Source organism: Mustela putorius, unplaced genomic scaffold (genome assembly GCF_011764305.1).
Source record: "Mustela putorius furo isolate JIRA1106 unplaced genomic scaffold, ASM1176430v1.1 tig00000242_pilon_pilon_pilon, whole genome shotgun sequence".
NCBI lineage: Eukaryota > Metazoa > Chordata > Mammalia > Carnivora > Mustelidae > Mustela > Mustela putorius.
Window position 1 is genome coordinate 10,748,820 of NW_025421325.1, and position 24,405 is coordinate 10,773,224.

The 24,405-nt window shown below is 39.6% G+C and overlaps 1 protein-coding gene across 1 annotated transcript in view; it reads right to left on the reverse strand.

The window, feature by feature from the left end:
• The window catches only part of ARHGAP10 (Rho GTPase activating protein 10), a 317,977-nt gene that overhangs the window by 195,187 nt on the left and 98,385 nt on the right, over positions 1-24,405 (reverse strand). Inside the window, exons 4-7 of the mRNA XM_045078333.1 lie at positions 18,671-18,742; positions 9,876-9,977; positions 3,685-3,795; positions 1,265-1,369 (exon numbers count right to left, since the gene is read on the reverse strand). Of these exons, the coding sequence (XP_044934268.1) occupies positions 1,265-1,369; positions 3,685-3,795; positions 9,876-9,977; positions 18,671-18,742 (390 nt within the window). The remainder of the gene's footprint in view (positions 1-1,264; positions 1,370-3,684; positions 3,796-9,875; positions 9,978-18,670; positions 18,743-24,405) is intronic.

A 24,405-nucleotide genomic window follows, 5' to 3' on the forward strand; every position in this document is an offset into this window, starting at 1 on the left:
ATAGTGGGGGGTGTGAGTGGGGGTGGATATTCTTTTAGTTATTTAACCCAGCTCAACATCCAAATAATCTACAAATACAAAATGATACTTGAATTATCAAAAGAGAGAGAGAGAAAGAGATTGATCTACACTCCCAAATGTAGGGAACTAAACAAAAAACTTAAAACCAAAATCTACACAAAACCATTCTTCCTCAGTCTCAATGATGAGATTAAATTCAAAGTCAGGCACAGAGTCCCATCCTTCATATGTCTTTCAGGATGAGCTAGAATGTGCTTGTCCCAAAACTCACTCACTTTTTTTTTCTCTAATGAGGTCTAACATTATACTAAACATAACCTGAAAAGAATTTCAATGAGGACACTTTCAAAGTCAACTTAAGTGCTGAGAGGAAAAACATCCACCACCTCCTAATCAATATCATCTATGTTATACTATTTGATACTGCTCTCCTAAATCATAAACCAACAGGAACCATGAACTCAATACATTAGTGAGTATGCATAAACACAGGGAAGAAATTCCTCTTGAACCAGATGCCTACTTGGGATTAAAACCAAGTAAGATATGCAGGTAATAGAAATGAGGTCATAATAACTGAAATGCCTTACATGTAAAGTGGAGTGTTCCTTTGTTTGTTTTCTCCACGAAAGACTGAGTTATATAACTAAGTTTACCCTTACAACTATCCCTACAGAAGGCAATATGGTGACAGTAACACTGCTTTAGGACATATTTTAAAAGTTATTAAGAGAGTAGACCCTAAAATTTCTCATCACAAGAAAATAATTCTTCTGCAGCTCTATGAAGTGGTAAACATAAACTAAACTCACTGTGGTAATCATTTTGCAATAGATATGTCACATCAATACACTGTACAACTGAAACATATACATGTATATGTACGTATATGAATTCATCTCAATAAAACTGGAAAAAATAATAAAAATAAATTATGGGACTCCTGATTAAAAACGTATACCTAATGACTTACCTGAAAGTTAGACAAGAAAAATACATTAAAACAAATCTTAAAACAAATTCACTATCTTTAAAAAAAGAGCCACCAGGTGGCAGAATTCCTGAGCCTCACCTAATTGAAGAGCAGTTTGTTACACTGAGAACTGACCAGAAGGTGGCAACGTAGCCTTAGTTTCTCGACACCAACAGCTCAGCCTGGTCTTAGCTTAAGGCTTTTCATATAGCAAAATGAGAATACACATCTCAAAGATCCTCTTATACTAGAAAGCTTTCATTTCCTTACATTCTGAATGTTGATCTGTAGTTCCATCTTGTAGTGATTGAAGTCTTTGGCAAGTTCATGGCCCTGATGATAGAAAGTAAACATTCCCTGAAAAAATGACAGCATCTAAGACAAAGGGGGAAAAAATGACATTAGCACAAACAAAAAACTCAGGGTAGAGGTAAAAAAAGAATAGAAACAGTCATGTATTGCGCCCTGCCTCGCCCCCCACATCCCACTATGATTCTACTGGAAGTAAGATAATTTAAAAGTCACTGGAATTCAACTAAATCTAACTACATATTATTTATTAATTTGTCCTTTTACAAAATGAAAGGTTTGTGATTTTTCCTTAAAAATCAGAGCCATTAGATAGCTTTGAGAGTCCAGTGTACTGGAGAAATGGAGTTCTATATCACCCATTTGTTCTTTCAGTCAAGAGAATCTCTACATTCATTAATAATTGAAATCTTATCACCATAGGTCAATATACTCTATAATGAAATTGAAATCACAGAAACGAAGAGCTAGCGGCTCTCTCCAGTGGCATTCAGCGCAGTGCGACATCTCTCTGGTGTCTATGGACCTTCAGAAACTGGGGCAGAGACGGGTAGAGACAGGGTGATCATTAAGCTCTGAGCTCTGACCTACCCTCACCTACCCCTCTTGATTAAAGGGAACCTGCTTCTGCCCAACATGTGAGTGAATTTAAAGTGAGAAAAAGTGATTTGGGGTCAGAATTAGGGAAATTTTGAAATTCAATTTCCTCCTAATGTCGTGTTACACAAGTTAGGAATCTGGGGCTCTAATGTCAAGTGGCCAGTAGGGGTCAATCCCCAACTTCAGCTCTGTTATGAGACCTTGAGCAAATTACTGAAACTTTCTGTACTTCTATTTCCTTATTTGCTTACTGGGATCATAAAAAATATCTCCTTATGGAGTTAGTGTGTGGAATAAACACATGAGCATGGTGAAGTATTAGAACAACGACTTGAACAATGAGCACTGTAAATGCTCAATAAATGCAGGTCTTCATTAGTATTTCACATAAAAGAAAGCTTTATGGAGATGAATTTCTCTGTTTAAAATAGGTTAATTCTAGGGGTGTGTGGGTGGCTCAGTCACTTAAGTGTCAGCCTTCAGCTCAGGTCATGATCCCAGACTCCTGGGATTGAGTCCCGCATCTGGATCCCTATTTGGCAGGGAGCCTGCTTCTCCTTTCCCTCCCAGCTTCATGCTCTGTCTCCTATCTCTGTCGCTATCTCTGTTTCTCTTGATTAAATAAAATCTTAAATAAAGAAATAAAGTTAATTCTGTTATCTAACTAGACCACTGCTTCTATGAACGCCGATTTTAAGTTTATCATTAGTAGTTGGTTTTTTTTGCTTCTCAAAATCACACATGGAATGAATAATTGTATGGGATGTAAATTCTATCTCAGTAAAGCTTTTTTTAAAAATCATGGGCAGGGGCGCCTGGGTGGCTCAGTGAGTTAAAGCCTCTGCCTTCATGATCCCAGGATCCTGGGATCGAGCCCCGCATCGGGCTCTCTCTCAGAAGGGAGCCTGCTTCTTCCTCTCTCTCTGCCTGCCTCTCTGTCTATTGTGATCTCTCTCTGTCAAATAAATTAAAAGGAAAAATAAAATCTTAAAAAAAAAAAAGAAAAAGAAAAAATCATAGGCAAAAGCACCTACATTAAAATTAATCTTGAGAATCATGAATTCCAGTGTTTCTTGGGTTTTTTTCCACTAAAACCCACAGTATGAATTACACTTTACATATATTCATGTGTCCATACACATTATACACACACACACACACACACACACATACACACAAAAAAATACATGTATATAAAGAACTAAAGCTATTAGAACACATCCATATAAGCACAAACACAAATCACATGTCTGTACACAGGTCTATAGATTAGCCAGAGTAACTGACAAAATAGTTTCAAATGCTTCACCTGCTGGTTCTTAATTTAGGTTGCCATAACTTACTTGGGTTAGAAATAATTTGTTACTGATAATTGTTCAAAGTACCAAAATTTGGACTGGTGTGCTTGCTTCCGAACAAACTCGAGCAAAGGAAAGATTATCCATCAAAGCACCACTGTCTCTCCCAACCTGACATTTATGTCACAGGACTTTTCTTTAAAGGGCGGACCTACAATAGGGTGGCCGAAATTGCACCTGACTGCCGAGTCCTTGAGAAATAATATTCCCTACATGTTGCTGTGCCAGTAAGGCTGAGAACCACGAATTTGTAAGGTGATTCCTCGACTCATGGTGATGTGTTCACCCTTTTTAATTTATGATGCTTTGCACTTCACGTGTATGCACAATGGCCCCCAGCAATGGTAAAATCGATCCAGGAAGAAAAATGTTTCTATTATATCACAAAAATCTAACAATGGAATAACCTTCTGTGATACTTACAGGCTCCACAAACTCAAACTTCTTTCTTTCCTGGATTTCCTGAAGCTTACATACATATTCAAGAGACAGTTCATAAAAGTGCTGCCGATTCTGCTCCACTTGGATATCTGCCTGTGGTAAAGCAACAGAGGCTGGTTAAATCAGAGATGGTGAGGAATGAAACTCTTGATCAGAGGTTCACAACGCTCTAAGCCCCATGCCAAATATGGCCCCAGCCTGTTTTCCTACATAAAGTTGTATTGGAACATAGTCACAGCTACTGGTTCATATCTCTTCCATGGCTACTTTCCTGTTGGAGCAGCCAAACTGAGTAGCTGCAACAGGAACCTGACTGCCTACAAAAAAAAGTAATTTTTACTATCTAACTCTGTAGAAAAAGTTTGCCAGCGCCTTCCCTTTATGAGATTGACCCCAAGGATTGAACATCAAATAGTATGGCTCTTCATGAAAAACTCACCCCAACCCCAACGGATACCCAAGGTTGAACCATACACGCACAGTCAAAATCACATAACCATTATTTCCATTGACAAACCCTCTAAGAATACAGTTGACTTGGGAAATCTAGTCACCTCAGGACTCATGACTGAAGGCAGGCACTGAAGAAGTGGCAGCTAGGGTACCATGTCAAGAATCTGGTTCTCAAATACCATATGATCTAGTAATTCCACTTCTGGGTATTAACCCAAAGGAAACAAGAACACTACTTTGAGAAGACTGACTTACTGCAGCATTATTTACAATAGCCAAGACAGGAAGCAGTCCAAGTGTCCACTGACAGATGAATGGATAAAGATGTGGTACATATACATACTATGGAATATTATTCAGCCACAAAAAAAAGAGTGAGATTTGCGTGGCGGGGGGGGGGGGGGGGGGGAGCGGCAATCACTGGCAACAACATGGATGCACCCAGAGGCTGTTATGCTAAGTGAAGTCAGTCAGAGAAAGATAAATACCACATGATTTCACATATTTGTGGAACCTAAAAAAAAAAAAAAAAAAAAAAACCTAAGGAACAAAAAAGCAAAACAGACCCGTTAAAATAGAGAACTGATGGTTGCCAGAGGGGAGGGGGAGGGAGGATGGGCAAAATGCATGAAGTGGGGAGGAGGTACAGGCTTCCGGGTATGGCAGGAATGAGTCATGGGGATGAGGACAGCCTAGGGAATATAGTCAACAGTACTGTAACAGTGCTCTATGATGACAACTGATAGCTGTACCTGAAAGTGAGGTAACATTGTGTGTCCACCATACTTCAATTAAAGAAAACATAAAAGAACCTGATTCTCAAAAAGTACCCCTGGGGATAAAAACCCCAGGATAAAAAAGGGATAAAGTACCCCTGGGGATAAAAAAAAAAGGCCAGGACCCCTAGGGATAAAAATACGTTATATGTTTATTAAAAATAAATTAATTAATTTTTTAAAAAAGATTTAAAAAAAATAAAGTAGGCCAGGGCATGAAGCCCATCTATAGATAATCCTGCTCATAGGCCCTCAAAATGTGTCATCCTCTGGGAGTAAACAGACACCGATGGTCAGGAGACTATTCCAGGGGGTGGGGGTGGGGAGTTCCAGCTTATTTTGTCAACTAGAAGGGACCTGGGGGAGAAGCAGGGTTCCATGGGGGAACAGAAGAGCAAGAATGGTCATCCTAGAAACCACTAAGTTGGCCAATTTTAAAAGTATTTATCCAGACATCTCTCCAAAGAGTATATATAAATGGCAATTAGCACCTAGAGAGATGCTCAAAATCACTAAGTATTATGGAAATAAAAATACAAGATACCACCTTATACCTATCAAAAATAATAATAATAAACAAAACTAACTTAAAAAAAAAAAGAAAAGAAGTGTCATTGACAATGTGAAGAAACTGGAACCCTGTGCACTGTTGGTAGGAAGGCAAAATGACGCAGCTGTTATGAAAAACAGCATGGCAGCTCTCCAAAAAAAATAAAAACAGGATTATCACATGATACAGCAATTCCATTTCTGGGTATATACTCTTAAAAACTGAAAAGAGGAACTTTAAAAGATTTATATAACCCTGTTCACAGCAGCCTTATTTACAAAAGAAAAGTGGCAGCAACCGAAGTGCCCACTGACAGATAAATGGCTAACAAAATGTGACATAAAGATAGAGATAATATTATACAGCCTCAAAAAGGAAAGAAATTTGGGCACATGTTATAACATGGATGAACCTAAGAACATTATGCTAAATGGAATAAGCAAGTCACAAAAGGATAAATACTATAGGATTCTACTTTTTTAAGGTATGTAGAACAAACTGATAGAGACAGAAAGCAGAAGGGCTATAATCAGGAGCAGGGGGTAGGGAGCTGGGGAAGTAGTCTTCAACAGATACAGAGTTTCAGTCTTTGGAGATGAGAAGAGCTCCAGATATGGAAGGTAGTGGTGGCTGCACAAGATCGTGAATGTGCTATGTGTGGAATAAAGCACAAAGCTTCTAAAGCCTCAGAAGGTCCTGAGTGGCAGGACTATCTTTTGTACCCAGATAAAGAGCCCCTCTGGAGCACACCTGCATTTATGCTACTGAGGCGGCAAGGTGGGGTTTCTACAGAGCACAAGGAAGACTGATTAATCAGTCCTGCACACTGACCTCTGGCAATGGGAGGCAGGAGGGGCACTGGAGCCTAAGCTCTGTAAGAACTCCGGAACATCCATGTGGCCGGACACATGTGAGTGCATCCCCACACCCCAGTTCCATGGGGACAGAAGTTTCTGTGTCTGGGACCCTTCCAGCCCCCACTCTGTGTGGCTATTCATCTCTAACTTTTATATTATTCTATATGATAAATCAGTAAATATAAATAAGTGTTTTATCTCGATTCTGTGAGCCACTCTTAGCAAATGAATCAAACTGGAGGAGGGAGATGAGGGAACATCGAATTTAGAGCCAGTAGGTCAGAAGCACAGGTGATAACCTTGATTTGTAGCTGGTATCTGAAGAAGGGACTGTCTTGTGGGACAGAGCCCTTCACCTGTTGGGACTGATGCAGTCTCCAGGTAGACTGTGAGAACTGAGTTAATTGCTGGGTGCTGTGGAAAAACACATATTCAAACTATTCTTTTTGCCATACCAAGCAAAAGTGACTTTTTCAACAAATTTCTATTTGATCATCATCCAATTTCTGGCCATTCCTGCTGTAAATGTGTAACATATGAGAACAGACTAATCTCAGGCAAAGGTAGTCAAAATATGTACTTCTCTAGTAATATGTACTGAAATATAATCATTTGACTGCTCAGAAAATAAAAAATATATTTCAAAAATGAACAGAAATAGATTTTTCTCAAATCTCTGATACCTGTTCTAGCGCAAATATTAGTTGGAATTCAGGAATGTGGATGGAAGTAGATGATATCATGCCCAGTAAATGTAGAGGTTTAGGTAATGGTCCTAACAGAATTACTGAATAGCCAGCCTGCTCTCTGGGACATTATCTCCTATGTTATTTTCATTTGAAACAAGGAGAAAGAATGATTCAAATTTCTATGCCTTTGTTGGTACCACTCTCAGCAACCTTTATAAACATCCCCAGCACCTCAACTCGGTTCGCTGCAGATGAGGAACACATACACCAATGCTAAGATCAATGAAGATCCAAAACTAACCTTTTACTTTTAAAGAGCATCCCCCCCCCACCTTTAAACCTTCACACTTTCAACAGAAAGCTGATTTAAGTGGGAATCTGCACATTTGTAAAGTGCATACAGTCAAGATAGGACAGAATATACAATTTAAATGAAACTAAAACTATTCATCTTGAAGGTCTCTTCAAATTTCTGATCTGGAGTTTAATTATCCTGGGGAATGATGAAATTAGTGAAGCCCCAGCTCACTGAGCAAGCACTTCACCCTTCTTCATTCAGTAAATATTTATTAAGTGCCTCCTCCCTGACTAGCAATGCTCTAGGTGTAAAGGATAGAGTACTGAATAAAAACAATGTTGCTGCCCTCAAGGAGCTTACAAGCGAGTGCAAGAAGCCATGGAACAACCAAATACGAGTGCAAGAAGCCATGGAACAACCAAATACACAGTATGTCTAATGGGACTAAGAGTATGAAAAAAATCAAAGCTGCATAAGGCAGGGGACACCTTAAGTAAGATGTCTGGGGACATCTCCAGTAAAGTGGACTCTAGGTGGAGACTATTTGAGAGTACATGGAGGAGTCAAGCATGTGAGTCTAGACTGGAAACGTACTAGGCAGTAGGGACAGCAAAAGCAAAGGATCTGAGCATGGAGTAGGCTTGTCCCAGGCCAGTCAGGGCAAAGCAGCCCACGTGGGTGTGAGGACAGGACGGTGGGCCCTGGGCCTCTGGAGACATTAATTAGGGAGGGCCTAGGGCAGAGAAGCAACATAAAGACAGGCTGACCCTGCTCACTGTATAGAATGTAAACTACAGGGATACGTTGGTGTTAGCAGGGAGATGAATTAAGAGGTCTTTACAGTAATCTGTAAAGCAGGGGCATGGGCCAGGATGATGATGGTAGGAGTCAGAGGTGGCTCTATCCTGAGAATATCCTGAAACTAAGGACAACGCGGGCTGACAATCTAGATGTGGTGTAGGAGAGAAAGGGCCAAGGATGGCCATAAAGATTTTGCCTGAGCAACAGCTCAAACGAGATACATAATCAGAGAAGGAAGTGAAGATGGAAATTTACTTGTAGCCCAGAAAATAGTTTTTTCTAAAGGAAAAATCCTTTCGGAATACCTGAAAAGAAAGGTAATAGGAGAAGACAGGTAGAAAGCCACTGGCATAAGGAGAGCTGGTTAAAACAACAAGCTGTCGTTTCAAAATGGCCAGAGGGGAGGAGATGATGGAACGATTGTAACATCTGTATGGTTTCCTACATAATACGGACCAAGCAGAAAAGGGGCCCTACCTACCTACAGAATTGTTAAGTATGGAATAAGTAATATAAAAGCTCATTTCTCTTATTTTTCTTTTAAAGATTTTTTATTTATTTCAGAGTGTATAAGTGAGAGAGAGCGTGCACTTGTGTGTGTGCGTGCATACACACACACACACATACACACACATACACACACACGTGGGAGAGGGGCAGAGGGAGAAGCCAACTCCCTTCTCAGCAGGCAGCCTAATGGGAGGCTCGATCCCAGGGTCCCAGGATCCTGACCTGAGCTGATGGCAGACTTAACTGACTGAGCCTTCCAGGTGCACCCCCCGCCTCCTCTTTTATAAACTGTCGAACACCTTCCAAATGTCAGTCAAAATTATTAAAAAGGGAAGAGTAAATGTGACATGTGGGGAATGTCAAAATGACCACACACAAATACACACACACACACACACACAGTGTGCAAGTACACATCTGGCATTTAAATATACTGGAGCCAATGCTGTTAGTGTCATTTTTATGATAATTCAATTAGTGTATATTATGCCCAGATTCCTTGTGTGTTTAAAAATAAACAAATGAGAAAAAAATCACACTTTTGTGGAATGAGTCAAGATCCCAACAGCTGCAAAACACCATTATTTTTAATGAAAACATATGTTCCAAATTGCAAGCCACTGAGTTTCCACTCAAGTGTGTGAGTGAGAAAACACAAGTGCCAGAGAATTTAGACAAGAGAAAGACAGAGAAAATGAGAGATAAGATATAAATTCCTTTCTCCTTACACATGGCTCCCTCCAAAGGAAAAAAAAAAGAGTCTATTAACACAAGTAAAACAGATTCTCTCCTCCCAATGATGCTGAACTCCTGAATCTTCAGCGTTAAAAAAGATTAATGCTGCCTTCACATAAAAGCAAAATGGTAGATGAGCTTATTAAATTCAACTCATTTCTTCAAAAAATCTTGAAAGCCAATTAATGAATCTATTCCTGAAAATAATATATCTGTTCTTCAGTAATGCCAGATAAAATTGTTCCTGTGAAAATATATTCAGAACCAAAAATGTTAATACTATGAATCTCTACTGAATTAATCACTGTAAGATGTATTCATTATTTTGTGTCTTGTTCCACAAGAACTCTTTTCTTAATTCATGGTGATACCCGTTCGTTTTCTTTTTCATCCCTAATAATCCTAGATGAAAAGTTTACAAAAGAAAAGCACATTTTAAAAAGAAAAGGTATGCACTCCTTACTGAAATGTAGAAACAAATAAACAGGAAAGTAAAAACAATACCTCTTGTAAATGTGAGTCTTTCTTTTTGGCTGATAAATTCAAATGTTTATCAATTAGACTATAGTTCTTTTCCGTCTCTTTGTCAAACTTCTTTTTTTCTTCCTACAAGTCAGAACACAGAGACAACTATGATTAAACAGGGGGGAAAATGCATACATACAGTTTATCTACTGAGAAGCTCAAAATAGGATTAGTATCTAAAAATAAATAAAGTACCACTAAGTGTGATGAAGTTATCTGAAAAATCTATCTATACCCAGGCTACTGCTTATTCATCCTCAAAACAGTGTTAGGACTGAAGAGTCACTTATCTTTTCTGTTTTTCCTTTAATGGGCTTTTTATGGAGCACGGTATTTTTCAATACTTACACTTAGTGTTTAGAAGCAAAGCCATGTCACTTGTCCCTCATTAAAAGAAATAATAAAAAGAACAACACAGGCTTAAAACAGCAAACTTATGCAGACTTTGGCAAAGAAATGGGATTCTCCTAAAACTGAGTACATTTTGGTCTAGATTTTTTTTAAAAAATCATCATCACAATTGGAGAAGAAAAAACAACTTGGGAAAACCAGTGTGAATTTAATAATAAGACCCTCTGATCAGAAACATCTTTTTTCCGAAACCTTCACAGTGATTTCTATAACATCATTCAGAACATGTATCACTAGGTCAACAGGGTGTAAAGTAACGCAGATACCCTCATAATGAGACTCGGTGGTGTGACGTTACAAACATTTCTCGAGTACTGTCTAGAATTAGCATTTGCTTTTCTTTTGTTATAGAAGTTTTTGAGAAAACAAGTCTCCTAATTGTTAAATACAGAAAAGACAGACTATCTTCCCTAACACTGCCTGCCAACTTAAGTGGATTTTCAGTAAACATTTCTGAGCACCAATGAGAGCACAGAATGTCCTCACACTGTCAAAATGTTTCCATTAACTTCAAATTCTCCTGAATTCTCCAAGGGCTCCTGGAAAGGAACATTCCCTTCCCTATTTTCCAACTTCTATCTTCTAAAGCAAAAATAATCTTTTCTGATATGATCTTTTTCCTGGTAGGCAAAGCGACTGAACAAAGTGTGAAAAGTCTATTTCTTCAAATTTTTTTTTTTTAAACCCCACCACAAGGAACTACAAACTGCTATGTGGGCTCATCTAGAGACCCTGAACTCATCCCACACTGAGGGAAGACAGGCAGTCTCCAGAACAGACATTTCTTCCCATTTCAACTCCAAGTTTAATGACAAACTAGCTGCACAATTTAGGGGGAAAAAAAAGTAACAACACAGAACCTAAGTTCTCTTACTGAAAATATAAGGGATTTTTTTTTTTTTTTTTTTTTTTTTTGGTACTAGCTCATTCTTTGATCCAATCCTAAAGTTCTGTGATCTGATGGTTCACCTATGTGTGACAAGAGTCACACTTTTGTTGAAACAGAAGCACATTTTCTTTATGCTCTTAATTTGCAATTAGTAAAAAAAAAAAAAAGTTTAAGGCATTTATTACTACACTCTTCATCAACTGTTTTGGTGACTAACAGAAAAATTACATAAAACAAACATGTGGCCATTTCAGAATCTTCCACTATTTTAAAAAGTTGATGTGGTGGAATGCACACTGCGTTAGGTGTGAGAAGACAGATCCTGGTCCAGGCCACTTTCTACTGCACCAGCGTCACAGCGTTCTCTGGGCATCCCCTTCTCCCATGGAAACAAAACAGGAAGAGAAGTCCCGCCCCTGCGTTCACCACAAGAGGACTGCTAAGCCGGATCTGATAGGAAAACACATTTACTATCCGCACAGATTCATCCTTCGCAGGAATACTGAAAATATTTTTACTCATTTGATTTCATGTGAATCACAGAATGGGACAAAGGAAGCAGTGATGCTAAAATCAGCAGTCAAAACACCCAGCACACTCAGCAGTTGTGGGGTTTGTAAGTTAACACGTGGGTAAAGTTGAGAATGAAAGAAAGCGGGGGTATCAAAGGCTTTGTGAAGAAGGAATTCAGCCAAGAAACAACATTCCTCCCACCAACAGAGTGGAAATGCATTCGTTCACACACCGTACGGTTGCGGTTTTGTTGTTAAACCTGAAGACTTAAATAATTATTTCTTCTTGCATTTTCTCTCAATGCTGTTGGTGTTTCTTTGTGCTCACGTGGCTTTTGTGCTGAAATAATGCAAATTTTAAAAGGGACTATGTTCAAGTAGCACTCAGTAAAGAACAGCATTTTTCGTCAACACTGCTAGAGCTAACATATGTAACATAGATGTGTGTGGAGATATATATATATATATAAATGTGGAGAGAGATATATAATATATAAATATATAAATATTTATATAAATCTATAATTTATATAAAGTGGAGATAGATAGATATATACATATATAATAAATTAAGTAACTTATGACAAAAGGATCTATGAAGGATTGAATCTAATACAACAAAAATTTCTTTTATAAAAACAGCAGTACAAATTCAAGTAAGTCTGAGCCAGGTGCAATGAGTTTGTATCTGAACTCAGGCACAAAAAGTGAAGCAAGACAGAACTCATTAAAGAGAGGTGCAATCGCTTCTCAGCCTTTTGGCTAAGATCAAGTGGAGGAGAGGTGGGGGCTATGGAAAACCAGATCGTCCACAACTATTCTAGAGGGGAAGGTGGCTATATCATGGCTCCAGCACATTTTTACCATGTGGGAATACAGGCTAATATATAAACCATGTCCTCTGATTTTTCTGGACCAGCTGAAAAATCCAAAGATTTTTAAATGGTGCCAACAGTTTATTTTTGTTTTGTTTTTACACTTTCACATGAGTAAGCCAAGCAAAATTATGTTTACAGGTTAAATATGACTCACTGAAATTCAGTTTGTAATCTGTTACAAAACCACCCATCCCCCCCAAAAAAAGTAAAGAAGAGCAATGATTTAAAACAGGAAAACTAAGTAAGTTGTATGCTATATAAATGGTAAAGGAAGATCAGAAACCTATGAAATAGGGGCGCCTGGGTGGCTCAGTGGGTTGGGGCCTCTGCCTTCAGCTCAGGTCGTGATCCCGGGGTCCTGACATCAAGCCCCGCATCGGGCTCTCTGCTCAGTGGGGAGCCGGCTTCCTCCTCTCTCTCTGCCTGATTCTCTGCCTACCTGTGATCTCTGTCAAGTAAATAAATAGAATCTTTAAAAAAAATAAATAAAAAAAGAAACCTATGAAATAAAACTTAAGTAACCAGGTGTCTTCAATATGTTAGAAGTAAACATATATATATATATGATTTTATCATAATTCATTGGGTAAAAAAATATTCTTCAGCCAATGGTGTTGATATAATTAGTTAACTACATGGAAACAGAGAACCACATGTCATATGAAAACTAATTCCAAATGGACTGAAAGAGTCACAAGTAAAAAATGAAGCCATAAAAAAGAACAGTTTCATCAGATCTCAGAACAGAGGCATACTTTTTGAGCAAAAAAGAAATGGGAGAAGACATAAGAACTTCTAGATATTAAACACACACACACACACACACACACACACACACACACACAATAAACAAGCTAAAAGGCCAACCACAAAGCAGAAGAAGAGACAATTAATATATTAGAAAAGAAGCAAATATTCCTAATGCATAAAACATTCTTAAGGTTAAGCAATTTTTTTTGCTAAAATCATTTAATATTCCCATTGAAAAATGAGTAAGGAACATATAAAGAACTCACAAAAACTTAAATATTAGTGTGAATTGTCCACATTTCTTTAGGGTACTAGAATTTGGGGTTTTTTTGTTTTAGAAGAAAGGTAGGAAGTTTTTAAAGTTCCCAGATACCTTTTTAAAAGGTTTTGGTTATTTCACAAATTTCCTAGGATGAGGAAATGGAAAGACTTATTTTACAATGATACACGTTAAATAATAAGGCATGCCTAGTCTGGAGAACTAGCTACTTTCTCAGAGATTCCAACTCCCCCTCCCTTACTTAAATAAGAAAATGGGAGTAATATCATACATTCAAGAAGGAAGGTTCACCCACAGGTAATACACCCAGCAGGACACCTTCTCACATGGAATCCTGATACCCAAGCCAACCAGAGTTTTGCCATCCCTATTCTCCTCCTCCCCTGATCTACCAACCTCCAGCAGGTGCAGGTGAAATGCCACCTCTTCCAGGAGGCACCCCTCTACCATGTGGGGGCATAAAAACAGCACTCCCCCCCTTAAGTCCTAACCAAGTGTCACCTATATCCCTGCCTGACACTTTATTTGCCTGATCCAACCCCACAGTCCCCCTTTCTGTAAAGTCCCGTCAACCTATTCAAAGAAATAAGAATTCGGCTTTTCTCCCCACAGTATCTAGCAACTGACACCGCACCCAGGAGACACCCATCACCCATCGGAGGAGGAGAGAAGGGGGAAGCTATGGCTGCAGAGGTACCAACAACAACAAAGCTGACGGGCACCCTGGGGTCCCATGCAGTCGCTCCAGAGTCACCTACCCATTGCCTTAGCACTACTTGGCCAGAAGGGTCACATGGGGCATGTTATCTCTGCAGCTTGCATGCGGAGAGTGGACAAAAACCTGAGCAATTCGTTTGGCAAGTTGGTGCAGCACAAGCTGTAAATAGGGCAATAAAATAAATCATGACTCTGTATGCCAGACCCTACTCTAGACATGGGAAATACATCATCATGTTCATGTCATCCTCACAAAAAAACCTCCCGAGGCAGGGGTCATTCGTCTCATTTTAAAGATCAGGAAATTGAGGGCTAGAGGTCGTAAGTAACTCACTCTGAATTGCACAGCGAGCTAAGGGGCAGATGTGGGATTCACACGAGAAGGAGTCAGGTCTTCCTGAGAGACGTGCCTGGAACTCCAAAGATCAGAGGGCATGTTCCAGAGCACCTATGCCCACCCCAATTATGGCACTTTTTAGTGTATTTTTATTGCTTTTCTATTTGGCATCTCCCCTCCAGAGTTGTCAATTTCTTGAAGGGCAACCAGCCACAGTTTTAATTCACAGTTGTACCCCAGTGCCTCCTGCCATGTAACAGGCCCTGGGAAGTATGTTATCACTAAAATGAAAGAAATGTAATTAAATTAAATCAGCATTTTTTTCTGCTTTATCAAACATAATTTGAGAGATTATTTAGGTAAATTTGCTTTTTACCCATATTTTGCTGTCATTTACAGAATCCTGGGCAATCAACTTTTATTAAATATTTAGTCATTAGATACATTCTTAGAAATACAAAAGGCATTTGGTGTGAGGGCCAGTGAATGGCTGAGGCAGTTATAATATACGAAATGAACATCTGTTTCAATCCTTTGGGTTAATTTTTTACTCCATGGGATAAAATGGTAATGGGCTCTTTCCAACCCAGCATTTGAATAGGCTCTATTATCAATATAGTTTGATTGCATCTATTTGATATTTGCATGCTGCCCCTTGCTTAAAGCCACGTTGTCATAACTGAATTGCTCAAATACCTAAGAGGAATTTTTAATTCTCCCACCATAAGCCTTCACAAGCTAGGGTACTTCTTGGAGATTTTACACAACTGACTAGGCTCCTGCATTGGTCAGTACCTGTACTAGTCTCCTGTGGCTAATTCAGCATTTAATGGGCAGCGGCTACGGACAGTGCTGTGCAGACACTGGGAACAAGTGAGAACCCGAGGAAGGAGAAAGAGCTGCAGAGGAAGTAAAAGCTGATCTAGGCCTTGGAGGGAACTCTGACGAGTCACCTCATGTGACACAGCACAGAAAGACTGGTGTCCTGCAATGGGAAATGGAATTTTTCCAGCAGAGAGGAGAAGCTGGGAAACATGGAAGAAAATCCACAGAACCTCCAAGAACAAAGGAATAAGCCCAAACCAAACAGAAGGAGAACAAATCCAAGTAGAGGCAAATAGTAGAAAAGAATAGTTCAGGGCTTTTAGAAAATTCAACCTGCAAAAACCACCTAACAGTTTAGATAGTATGAAAACCACAATTCAAATTCATCACAGGGATTCTGGAAACTGGAGAAACCAAGACTGAAAGGAACAGAAAGAGCTCTAGTTGAACAGGCAGACAGCAGGACATGCCAGGTGGGGAAGGAGAAGAGAAAGACATCAACATTCTGATAGAGATATTTTAAACACTCTGCTGTGGTCAACTTTTAAAGGTTTTTTTTGCTTGTTTTAATCCCCACCACCAAAGAAAGAAAGAAAGAAAAGAAAAAATTTTTTAAAAAAGCATTATTCTGTTTTTAAAAAAAGACTTTTAACCTAAGAGAAATAACCTAAGTCATTTTTTTAAGTATCCCAGTTAACCAGTGAAAACAAAAATATGTTTGTCAAAACATGATTTAAGGGATGCCGGGGTGGCTCAGTCAGTTAAGCCTCTGCCTTCGGCTCAGGTCATGATCCCAGGGTCCTGGGATCGAGTCCCTCATCAGGCTCCTTGCTTGGCAGGGAGCCTGCTTCTCTCTCCGCCTCTGTCTGCTTGTGCACTCTCTCTCTCTCTCTGACAAATAAATAAATAAACTGTTTAAAAAAAAACAAAACATAATTTAATATTTAGGCAGCACAGATGTAGAAAATCAAGTATACAGATGATAAACCCTCCCCAGGTTCTCCTAGAATGATCAAAATAGACTATTTATTAGATACCTTATATAATAAGGCAGAGTTGAGGCCAGTAGAAAATAAGGAAAACACAGCCTTTTCTCTGAAACACTGAACAATCTAATGAAAGAGACAGGTGTTTATGTAGCACTGTGTCACCTAGAAAATCACCTTTCTCTACTCTGTATTATATAAAACTGTCAGTAAAAAAGGGCTCTCCCTATGACCCACAAGAACTGGCTGCTTCAAATAGTATCAATGATGTGAAGGCCAACATACATACTATACAGAATAAGAACATGGGATAGATCCTTCATAAACTTAAAGCAAGGAGAACGATGAAGGAATTAAAAAAAAAAAAAAAAAGACTTCAGGATGGAATCTGGCCACTAAACAACTCAAGGCATAGACTAAAACTACTAAAATAACTTCTTCTTTTAATATGGTAGTATATCCTACCTATAAGATGTACTTTGAACAAGTACAGCATCAGGAATGGGGAAAGTTTCAGAGGGAGGAGCTGTCCATCAATAGAAAACTCGGGTCAGAAATTTATAACAACCCAGTAGGGGACTGCCTGGATGGCTCAGCTGGTACAGCATGGTCTGGGACGGTTACAAGTTCAAGCCCCACACTGGGGATGGAGCCCACTTAAAAACAAACAGGCAAACAAACAAACAAAAACCTCGTAGGGTAGATGGCAAATAAAAAGAAAATATATTAACTAAGACATTCATTTTCCATTTCTATAATACATCCTCACTGACCACCACCCTCACTCAATCAAAAATACGAAAAATAAGAAATGGACACTGTTTCCATTCCATACCTGCCAATGAAGTGTAAAAAAAGAAAGAACCAAGATGTTCAAGATTTAGAACAGAATCATAAACTACAAAGTGGGACAGTCAGATCGCCAGATCTCTTATTTTACAGATTTGGAACAAAAACCTATTACTCGCCCAAGGTCACAGGTGTGAAAGCAGAACTCCAGTGACCTGCTGCAAAGCCAGAAGACACAGTCAGCCTGGTGCAGCTCAGCAAACAATCCCAGGAAGGGGACGAGGAGGGTACCCCACCAACCACTGTCAAAACACAGCCCTTCACTAAAAATGGTAAATACTATACCAAAAGGAAATGTCTAATATTTTAACAAGTCACTTAAAGGAGAACTGATTCTATAAATAGCAAGGAAAATGCTGGTAACTCTTTGGGCCCGGCTGTATAGCTACAGCCCTTGAAGCCACAATATGTATCTGTACAAAAGGATTTTAATATTTTGTTTAAGAAGATAAAGGGTAAAAAAAGGAAAAAAAAAAAAAAAGAATCATATCCCCAAGCCATGTTGGGGGATGGGGGTGCGGGGTGGTAATACAAATATAAAAACTCTGTTCCCTACCTAAAATTGATGTTATTCTCTTCCGGGCCAAGCCAAAAATAGTCAACACACGAATGTTATTTTTTGTTCCTCAAGTGAATACATAAACTTCAGGAAAGGCTGGTGGAAATTATTTCTCTGGGATAATTTCAAAGCTCTGTTCACAAACTTGAGAAGTTGCTACATATATCCCAGGCTCCCTGTGGTCAAGTCACCATATTATTCCCCGAAACCCTGGCTAATTCCCAGATCCTGGCGCACAGGCTGCAGGGTTACTCTTCCTTGAATCCCCGACACCTAACTATACTGGCACATAACAGGAGCTCAATAAATTTGTGCTCAATGGAAGGAAATTACGTCCCAATAACCCCAATATTCTCTTCCTAGTTTCAGTGTCATCACGGTGTAGCAGCGTTTCTCATCTTGAACCCCCATATGCGGCTGCACTTCTCCATTAAACGGAAGCATTCAAGGAAGCCACTGCACTCCCTACAAAGGTAAGATGTTTCTGCTGGGAGCAAGTGTGCCTTTTGGTTAAGGATGTTTTCAAAACTTGTTACGGGAAGGTGTAGCCAGAGAGGACTAAAGGTTTTACTCTCCTACCCAGGTGTTTTGGTTTTGTTTACAATTTCATATCACCCAAAGGGCAAAAAGCACATTGAAACATAAAACAACAGATGGTTCACTCCAGCATCTCCTTTAAAGCTGCCAAATGTGAAGAAAGTGTACACTTGACGCTGTTCCTCTGAAACAGCAGCGGCCCCTCCGTCTTCCCTTTACAAGTGCACTCAAATTAGACACAAACCTTTACTGCTCCAAGTTGTTCTTTTCTGAATTTTTCCAAGGGTTTAATCAAGGTTTCAGTTACACTTAATGCCTAGAGGACAAGAATGATAACAAAAGAACACAGTATTAGGTTTCCCAAAAGGGAAAAAAAAAAAAAAATCAGTATTTCATTTCCCTCTTCCACCCCACCCAGAAATAAAATGAACAACATATTTTAACTACCTTATCTCACCCCGCCAATGCAACCATTAAATCACTTCTAAATTTATTAACACGCTAGATCTCCATAAATATTTTCAGGAAAGAGGAGGTGGGGCAAAGTGCCAGTGAAATGTGCAACCCAGCCCCAACACAGCTCTCTCTTCAGGGAAAATAGCAAGAGGGTTGTCTTGAAACAACAAAGGGGTCTATCACAGTCATTAACAGAACACTTCTGTTTGAGTTTTTTTTCCCTCCCCCTCCTCAGAAATTTACAAGTCAATTACATTCCTTTATTAGTTATCAGACTACATTATGTAAAGGACTAGGTTTGTGTGTTACAAGTTTAAATACACTCAGTCTTACTGAAATTCCTCTTGAGGGTTTACAGGATATCCGCAAAGCCGTCACTGCAACTCACAGCAAAGTCAATATTAGACGGCTGGCAAACAGCTCCTACAGGATAGGAGCCACACACGGACTCCAACCACAACTGCTCTCATTCTTAAAGTGACTGGCTTGGGGATTTTCATTTTAAGATGGATATACACAACAAACAAGGCTGAAAATCCAAACAAGAGGGAAAAACTACCTAAGGAAAATGCATTTAACAATATGCAGGTGAAGAATGGCTTTCTCACCATGTATTTCCAGGATCTGGAAAACATCCAGGATAGAAAAGGAAACCTCAAAATACTTTACAACAATGTGCCACTGCTTTTTTTTTTTTTTTTTTTTTTTAAAGAAAAGTCCCCTAGAAATCCACGCTTTAAATTATAGAAAGAATAAGTGACTTAGAAAAAGAAAGGATTCTGGGGCACCTGAGTGGCTCAGTGGATAAGCATTTGCCTCAGGCTCAGGTCATGATCTAGGCTCCGGAGATCCCGCCCTGAGCTGGGCTCCTCTGCTTCTCCCTCTCCCTCTGCCCCTCACTCCCCTCATGTTCTCTTGTGCTCTCTTTTTATTTTATTTATTATTTATTTGAGAGAGAGAGAGAGAGAACACAGCAGGAAGGAGAGAGAGAAGATGCAGGGCTTGATCCCAGGACCCTAGGATAATGGTCTGAACTGAAGGCAGATGCTTAAGGACTAAGCCACCCAGGCAACCCATCTCTCTCTCTCAAATAAATAAAATCTTCAAACACATTTTCTTCTAATTAAAAGAAAAAGAAAGAAAGAAAGAAAAGGAAAGGAAAGGAAAGGATTCTGAATTTAACCAAAGGCTCCTTTGAAATGTTCCATTAGGTAAGCACTTCTCCTGAAGAGACCGTTCGAACGGTGAAACAGGGAATCCTCGAAAAAGTGACTGTGCCTACTTGAGATGTCTAGAAGTTGAACTCTCTTCCTTGGGCCAGAAACTAGGTTCTACTCACTCCCACTATGACAACTTGTCACTTAGGTATCAAGGAGCTGGGGCAACAGTGAACTACAAGAATTAAGAGCAACAACTAGTCAAGGGAAAGGGATCATTTTCAAACTAGGTTCATTTTATCCTCTCTACACTGTTGAGCATGTGACCTACAACAATGGCAAACCAGAAACTCCTGCACTAAAGAAGAGAGCAGGGACAAAGCACATGCCAGGAATCCCAACCACTCAGAACAATAGGGAATACCTCCAGCAGATAGGAGAGGGTCTGCCATACATTTCCAAAGTGACCCAGCTCACACACAACATAATTTAAGGCACACTTCTATGAGCACCAGAGTCACTGTCTAGCTTCCACATCGTGTTCCTGCATAAACCTACATATAAATATACACGTACATAAACTTACATATAAAATATACACATACATCCTCCATGGTGGCTGGCCCACTCAAGAAAGAAGCCAGCCCAGCAAGCCATGCTGGGAACACAGGAGCTAGGAACCACTCAAGTTCACAGAAGACAGGAGCAGAGATTCCAAATCATATAAGTATGAGCCCTAAAAGTACCAGATGGGGTCTTCCCCATTCCAAGCTGCCATTGCAATAAACCTGTATTACACGAAACAAGTATTTGCTGAGCGTTCAGCCTCAGGTGCTGAAGACACGATGATGAACAAAATCAGTCCAGTTTCCGCCCTCCTGGAAGTTACTGTCTAGCATGGGAGACACAGGATGCACTCATGAATACATAAGTAAACATCTAACTGCAAATTCTAGGAATCCCTTCCTATGGAGAAAAGCAGGGCTAAGGTGAGGAATATATTAGAGGATTTATAAGGAAAAAAAGACTCAGGAGAGTTCCATCAAAGAAATGACATTTAAGCTCAGATCTGAAAGAGGAGAAGGAATTAGGGGTGCAGAGAGCAAGGGAAACAGTTTCCAGCCTGAAGCCAGAAGAGGTCAAAAGGTTTAAGGTGAGGAATTTGTGTATTACAGTAACTAGCAAAAGGCTCCGGGGTGGGGGGGCATTAAGAACAGAGAAGTAGATGGAAAGAGAGGAGTGAAGGCAAGGGTGTGGGAACATGCAGGGCCCTGCAGGTCCAGGGAAAGAGTTCTTTGATTTGGGGCATGATGAAAGCCACTGGAGGGTTTTAAGCAAGGCACGAAAACAATGATTATTTAGATCTTTTAAAGATTACTCGGGGGTTCTCTGAGAAAAAGAGATTAGAGGTGAGGAAAACTAGGAGGAGAAAGACGTGCTAGGAGGCTTCTAGAATGGCACATACAATAGAGGATGGGGGGTTGGAATAACAAAAATTTTTCATAACAAAAACTGAGAGGAGACCATTTTCAGAGCTATTTGCAGGTAGAATCAAAGTGACCAATGATAGACACCCAGGAGGGTGTTTCCAGGATCACTCCCAGATTCCTGCTACGAGCAACTGTATACGCGACAATACTCTTTAGTAAAGCAGGAAAATTTTGAGGAAAAGCAGCTGGGAGCAAGCACTAAGGCATTCCATTAAATCTGAGATTCCAGGAGACATCCCAAGGATAGTAAAATACCTAAATGCCCACATGAAGAATCCAGAAAAGATGGTTCAAAATCTCAAATGTGGGGAGGAGATGAGATGCTGTCCACACATGGGTATGGCCCTGTCACAGGAGTTGAGCTCCTTCCCCCCCTCATTAACAGGAAGTAAGGAGAACACAGTGTCAGCACAAATGAGCCTGCAGATTTCATGAAGAGAGGCTGGGGACCTGCTACCTGATGGTTCTTTTTTCTATGACATACAAGGCAAGGTCACTTACTAAGAGAGTTTGGGCATGGGGAAAAGTTTGCAGAGAGAGGAGAATGAAGGAAAGAATCCTCACAAACAGTGAGCAGGGTACTTCCTAGAGAAACATGAACACTTCCAGGCAGGCCTATAGGCCCTTTGAGATAAGCAAGCAGGAATTTGTGCAGACACCCATCGGCCCCCGTTGTGAGATTTTCTCTAGTGAGGCAGGGAGTAGGTGAGCAATGAGGGTCGTCCCTGGTAGGAGGATCTCCAGGAGACATAAACTTACCAGCATCACACTGCACAGGCAAACTGCACAGATGGGACTCTGTCTGGGTAAGGGAGGACTTCTAGAAGGGCATAAAACAGACCTGAGCCCAAAACAGGGCACTGGAGCTCTTCAGGCAAAGAATAAGAGTAACGAGGAGGGGAAAATGGACATCTCAGGGCATAGAGCTGCAAGCAATCTGGTGTCACTAACACAGCTGAAGAGATCCAATGGGCTCCGTTTGCCATCAGAGTAGGACATAGGAAATGCCCTGTGAATGCTAGCTGTGGGCATTAATAACACGGACATGTGAAGGCCTTTTGAAATGTGAGCCCTAAAACTCCAGATGGTGGAGTAAATGTCCTTTAAAAAGACCAAGCCAATTCGCAGACCTGTACCCCTGGGGATAAAAATATATGTTTATAAAAAATAAAAATAAAAAAAATAAAAAGACCAGGCCACAAAGATTACACATGAGCAATTGTAGGTCATTAAGTGTGTCCTTCGCTTGGAGAATTAATTTGCTGCAATATCTGACTCCCAAGGTCTAACACTGGTGTAGGAAAAGAATATAAGGGATTTCTGTCTTACTGTTTGCAGGTTAACAAAGAAATTTCCAGAATAAGGAAAGGAGTACCTGTTTTTTCCAATTTTCCAATATCCAATTTTTTCATTAAATGTTTTGATTGAAATATTATTAAATTTAAAATTATCTTTTTTTTCCCTTAAAAAAAACCTGTTTATGTAACTTCTGAACTGAACGTTAAGTATTCTGTTCAAGAACAAAATAACAGAGTGGCGACTAAATGCTTCAGTAAGGCAATGTTGGTTGAGCAACGAAGATTGTTTTCTTCTTTTTCTCAAAATAGACTGGAGACTCCTTGGAATCTCTCAGTTCCTTTTATAAATTTCACAGAAGTATTATATAATATTTGTTAGTAATAAGTGTTACTAAAATGTTCTAAGGCCAAAATGTGATTCTTCTTCCCCAGTGAAAAACGAATACCGAGTCAAGGACTACTCCTAAGACCTTAAAAGAAATTACTGTGTGGGGCGCCTGGGTGGCTCAGTGGGTTAAGCCGCTGCCTTCAGCTCAGGTCATGATCCCAGGGTCCTGGGATCGAGTCCCGCATCAGGCTCTCTGCTCAGCAGGGAGCCTGCTTCCCTCTCTCTCTCTGCCTGCCTCTCTGCCCACTGGTGATTTCTGTCAAATAAATAAATAAAATTTAAAAAAAAAAAAAGAAAGAAAGAAAGAAATTACTGTGAAAACAGTACCCCAACTTGAAAGACACAACTGAAGTAACAATACAAAAGTGTTCAAATACTAGTAGATTAGAAACCAATCAAGTCATTTAAAGAGAAAAAGAAAAAGCAAACACAGATTGTGATTTTAGAATCCACATATAATCTTATATAACCATATTTTTCCCCATAAAATACTTGAACAGGCCACAAAAGGAAGTCATAAAAAGCCGTGACTAATGAGCCTTAGAAGGGATTTTGGATAGTCTTGCTTAGAAACAGAATGCATCTACATGAACATAAAACGTGTTCATTTACCAGTTGCTTTCACCTTAGGGCAGGAGTCAGCCAACTTGTTCTACGAAAGGCTGGGTTGCAACCACTCAGCTCTGCCATTTGCACAAAAGCGGCTGTAAACAGTCTGTAAGTGAATGAGCAGAGCTAGAGTCCAGCAAAATTATATGTACAAAGACAGGAGGCAAGGCGGGCTTGAGCCAGTTAGCCGAACCCTGCCTTAGAGAATCATCTCAAGTATCATGGCCAAAGATATGCTACTTACTCTCAACCAACTGTATATTTTTTAAATATACATTTACAGTATTTGAAGGAGACCAAGATTTAGGAGGTAAGATTGACTGCTGGATAAGAGAACCACAGTGCAAGTAGCTGTCTGGCTGAAAAGAGGGATTCAAAAGTGATGCTGTAGAATTCAGCTGGGATAAGCAATCTAGTGGTTTCAATACTAACAGGCAACTGTTCAAGTGTAAAACTATTTTTTTTTATTTTTTTTTTAAAGGCAAGATCTGTTTTTGTATTTTTTTTTTTTTAAGATTTTATTTATTTGACAGAAATAAACAGCAAGAGAGGGAAACAAGCAGGAGTGGGAGAGGGAGAAG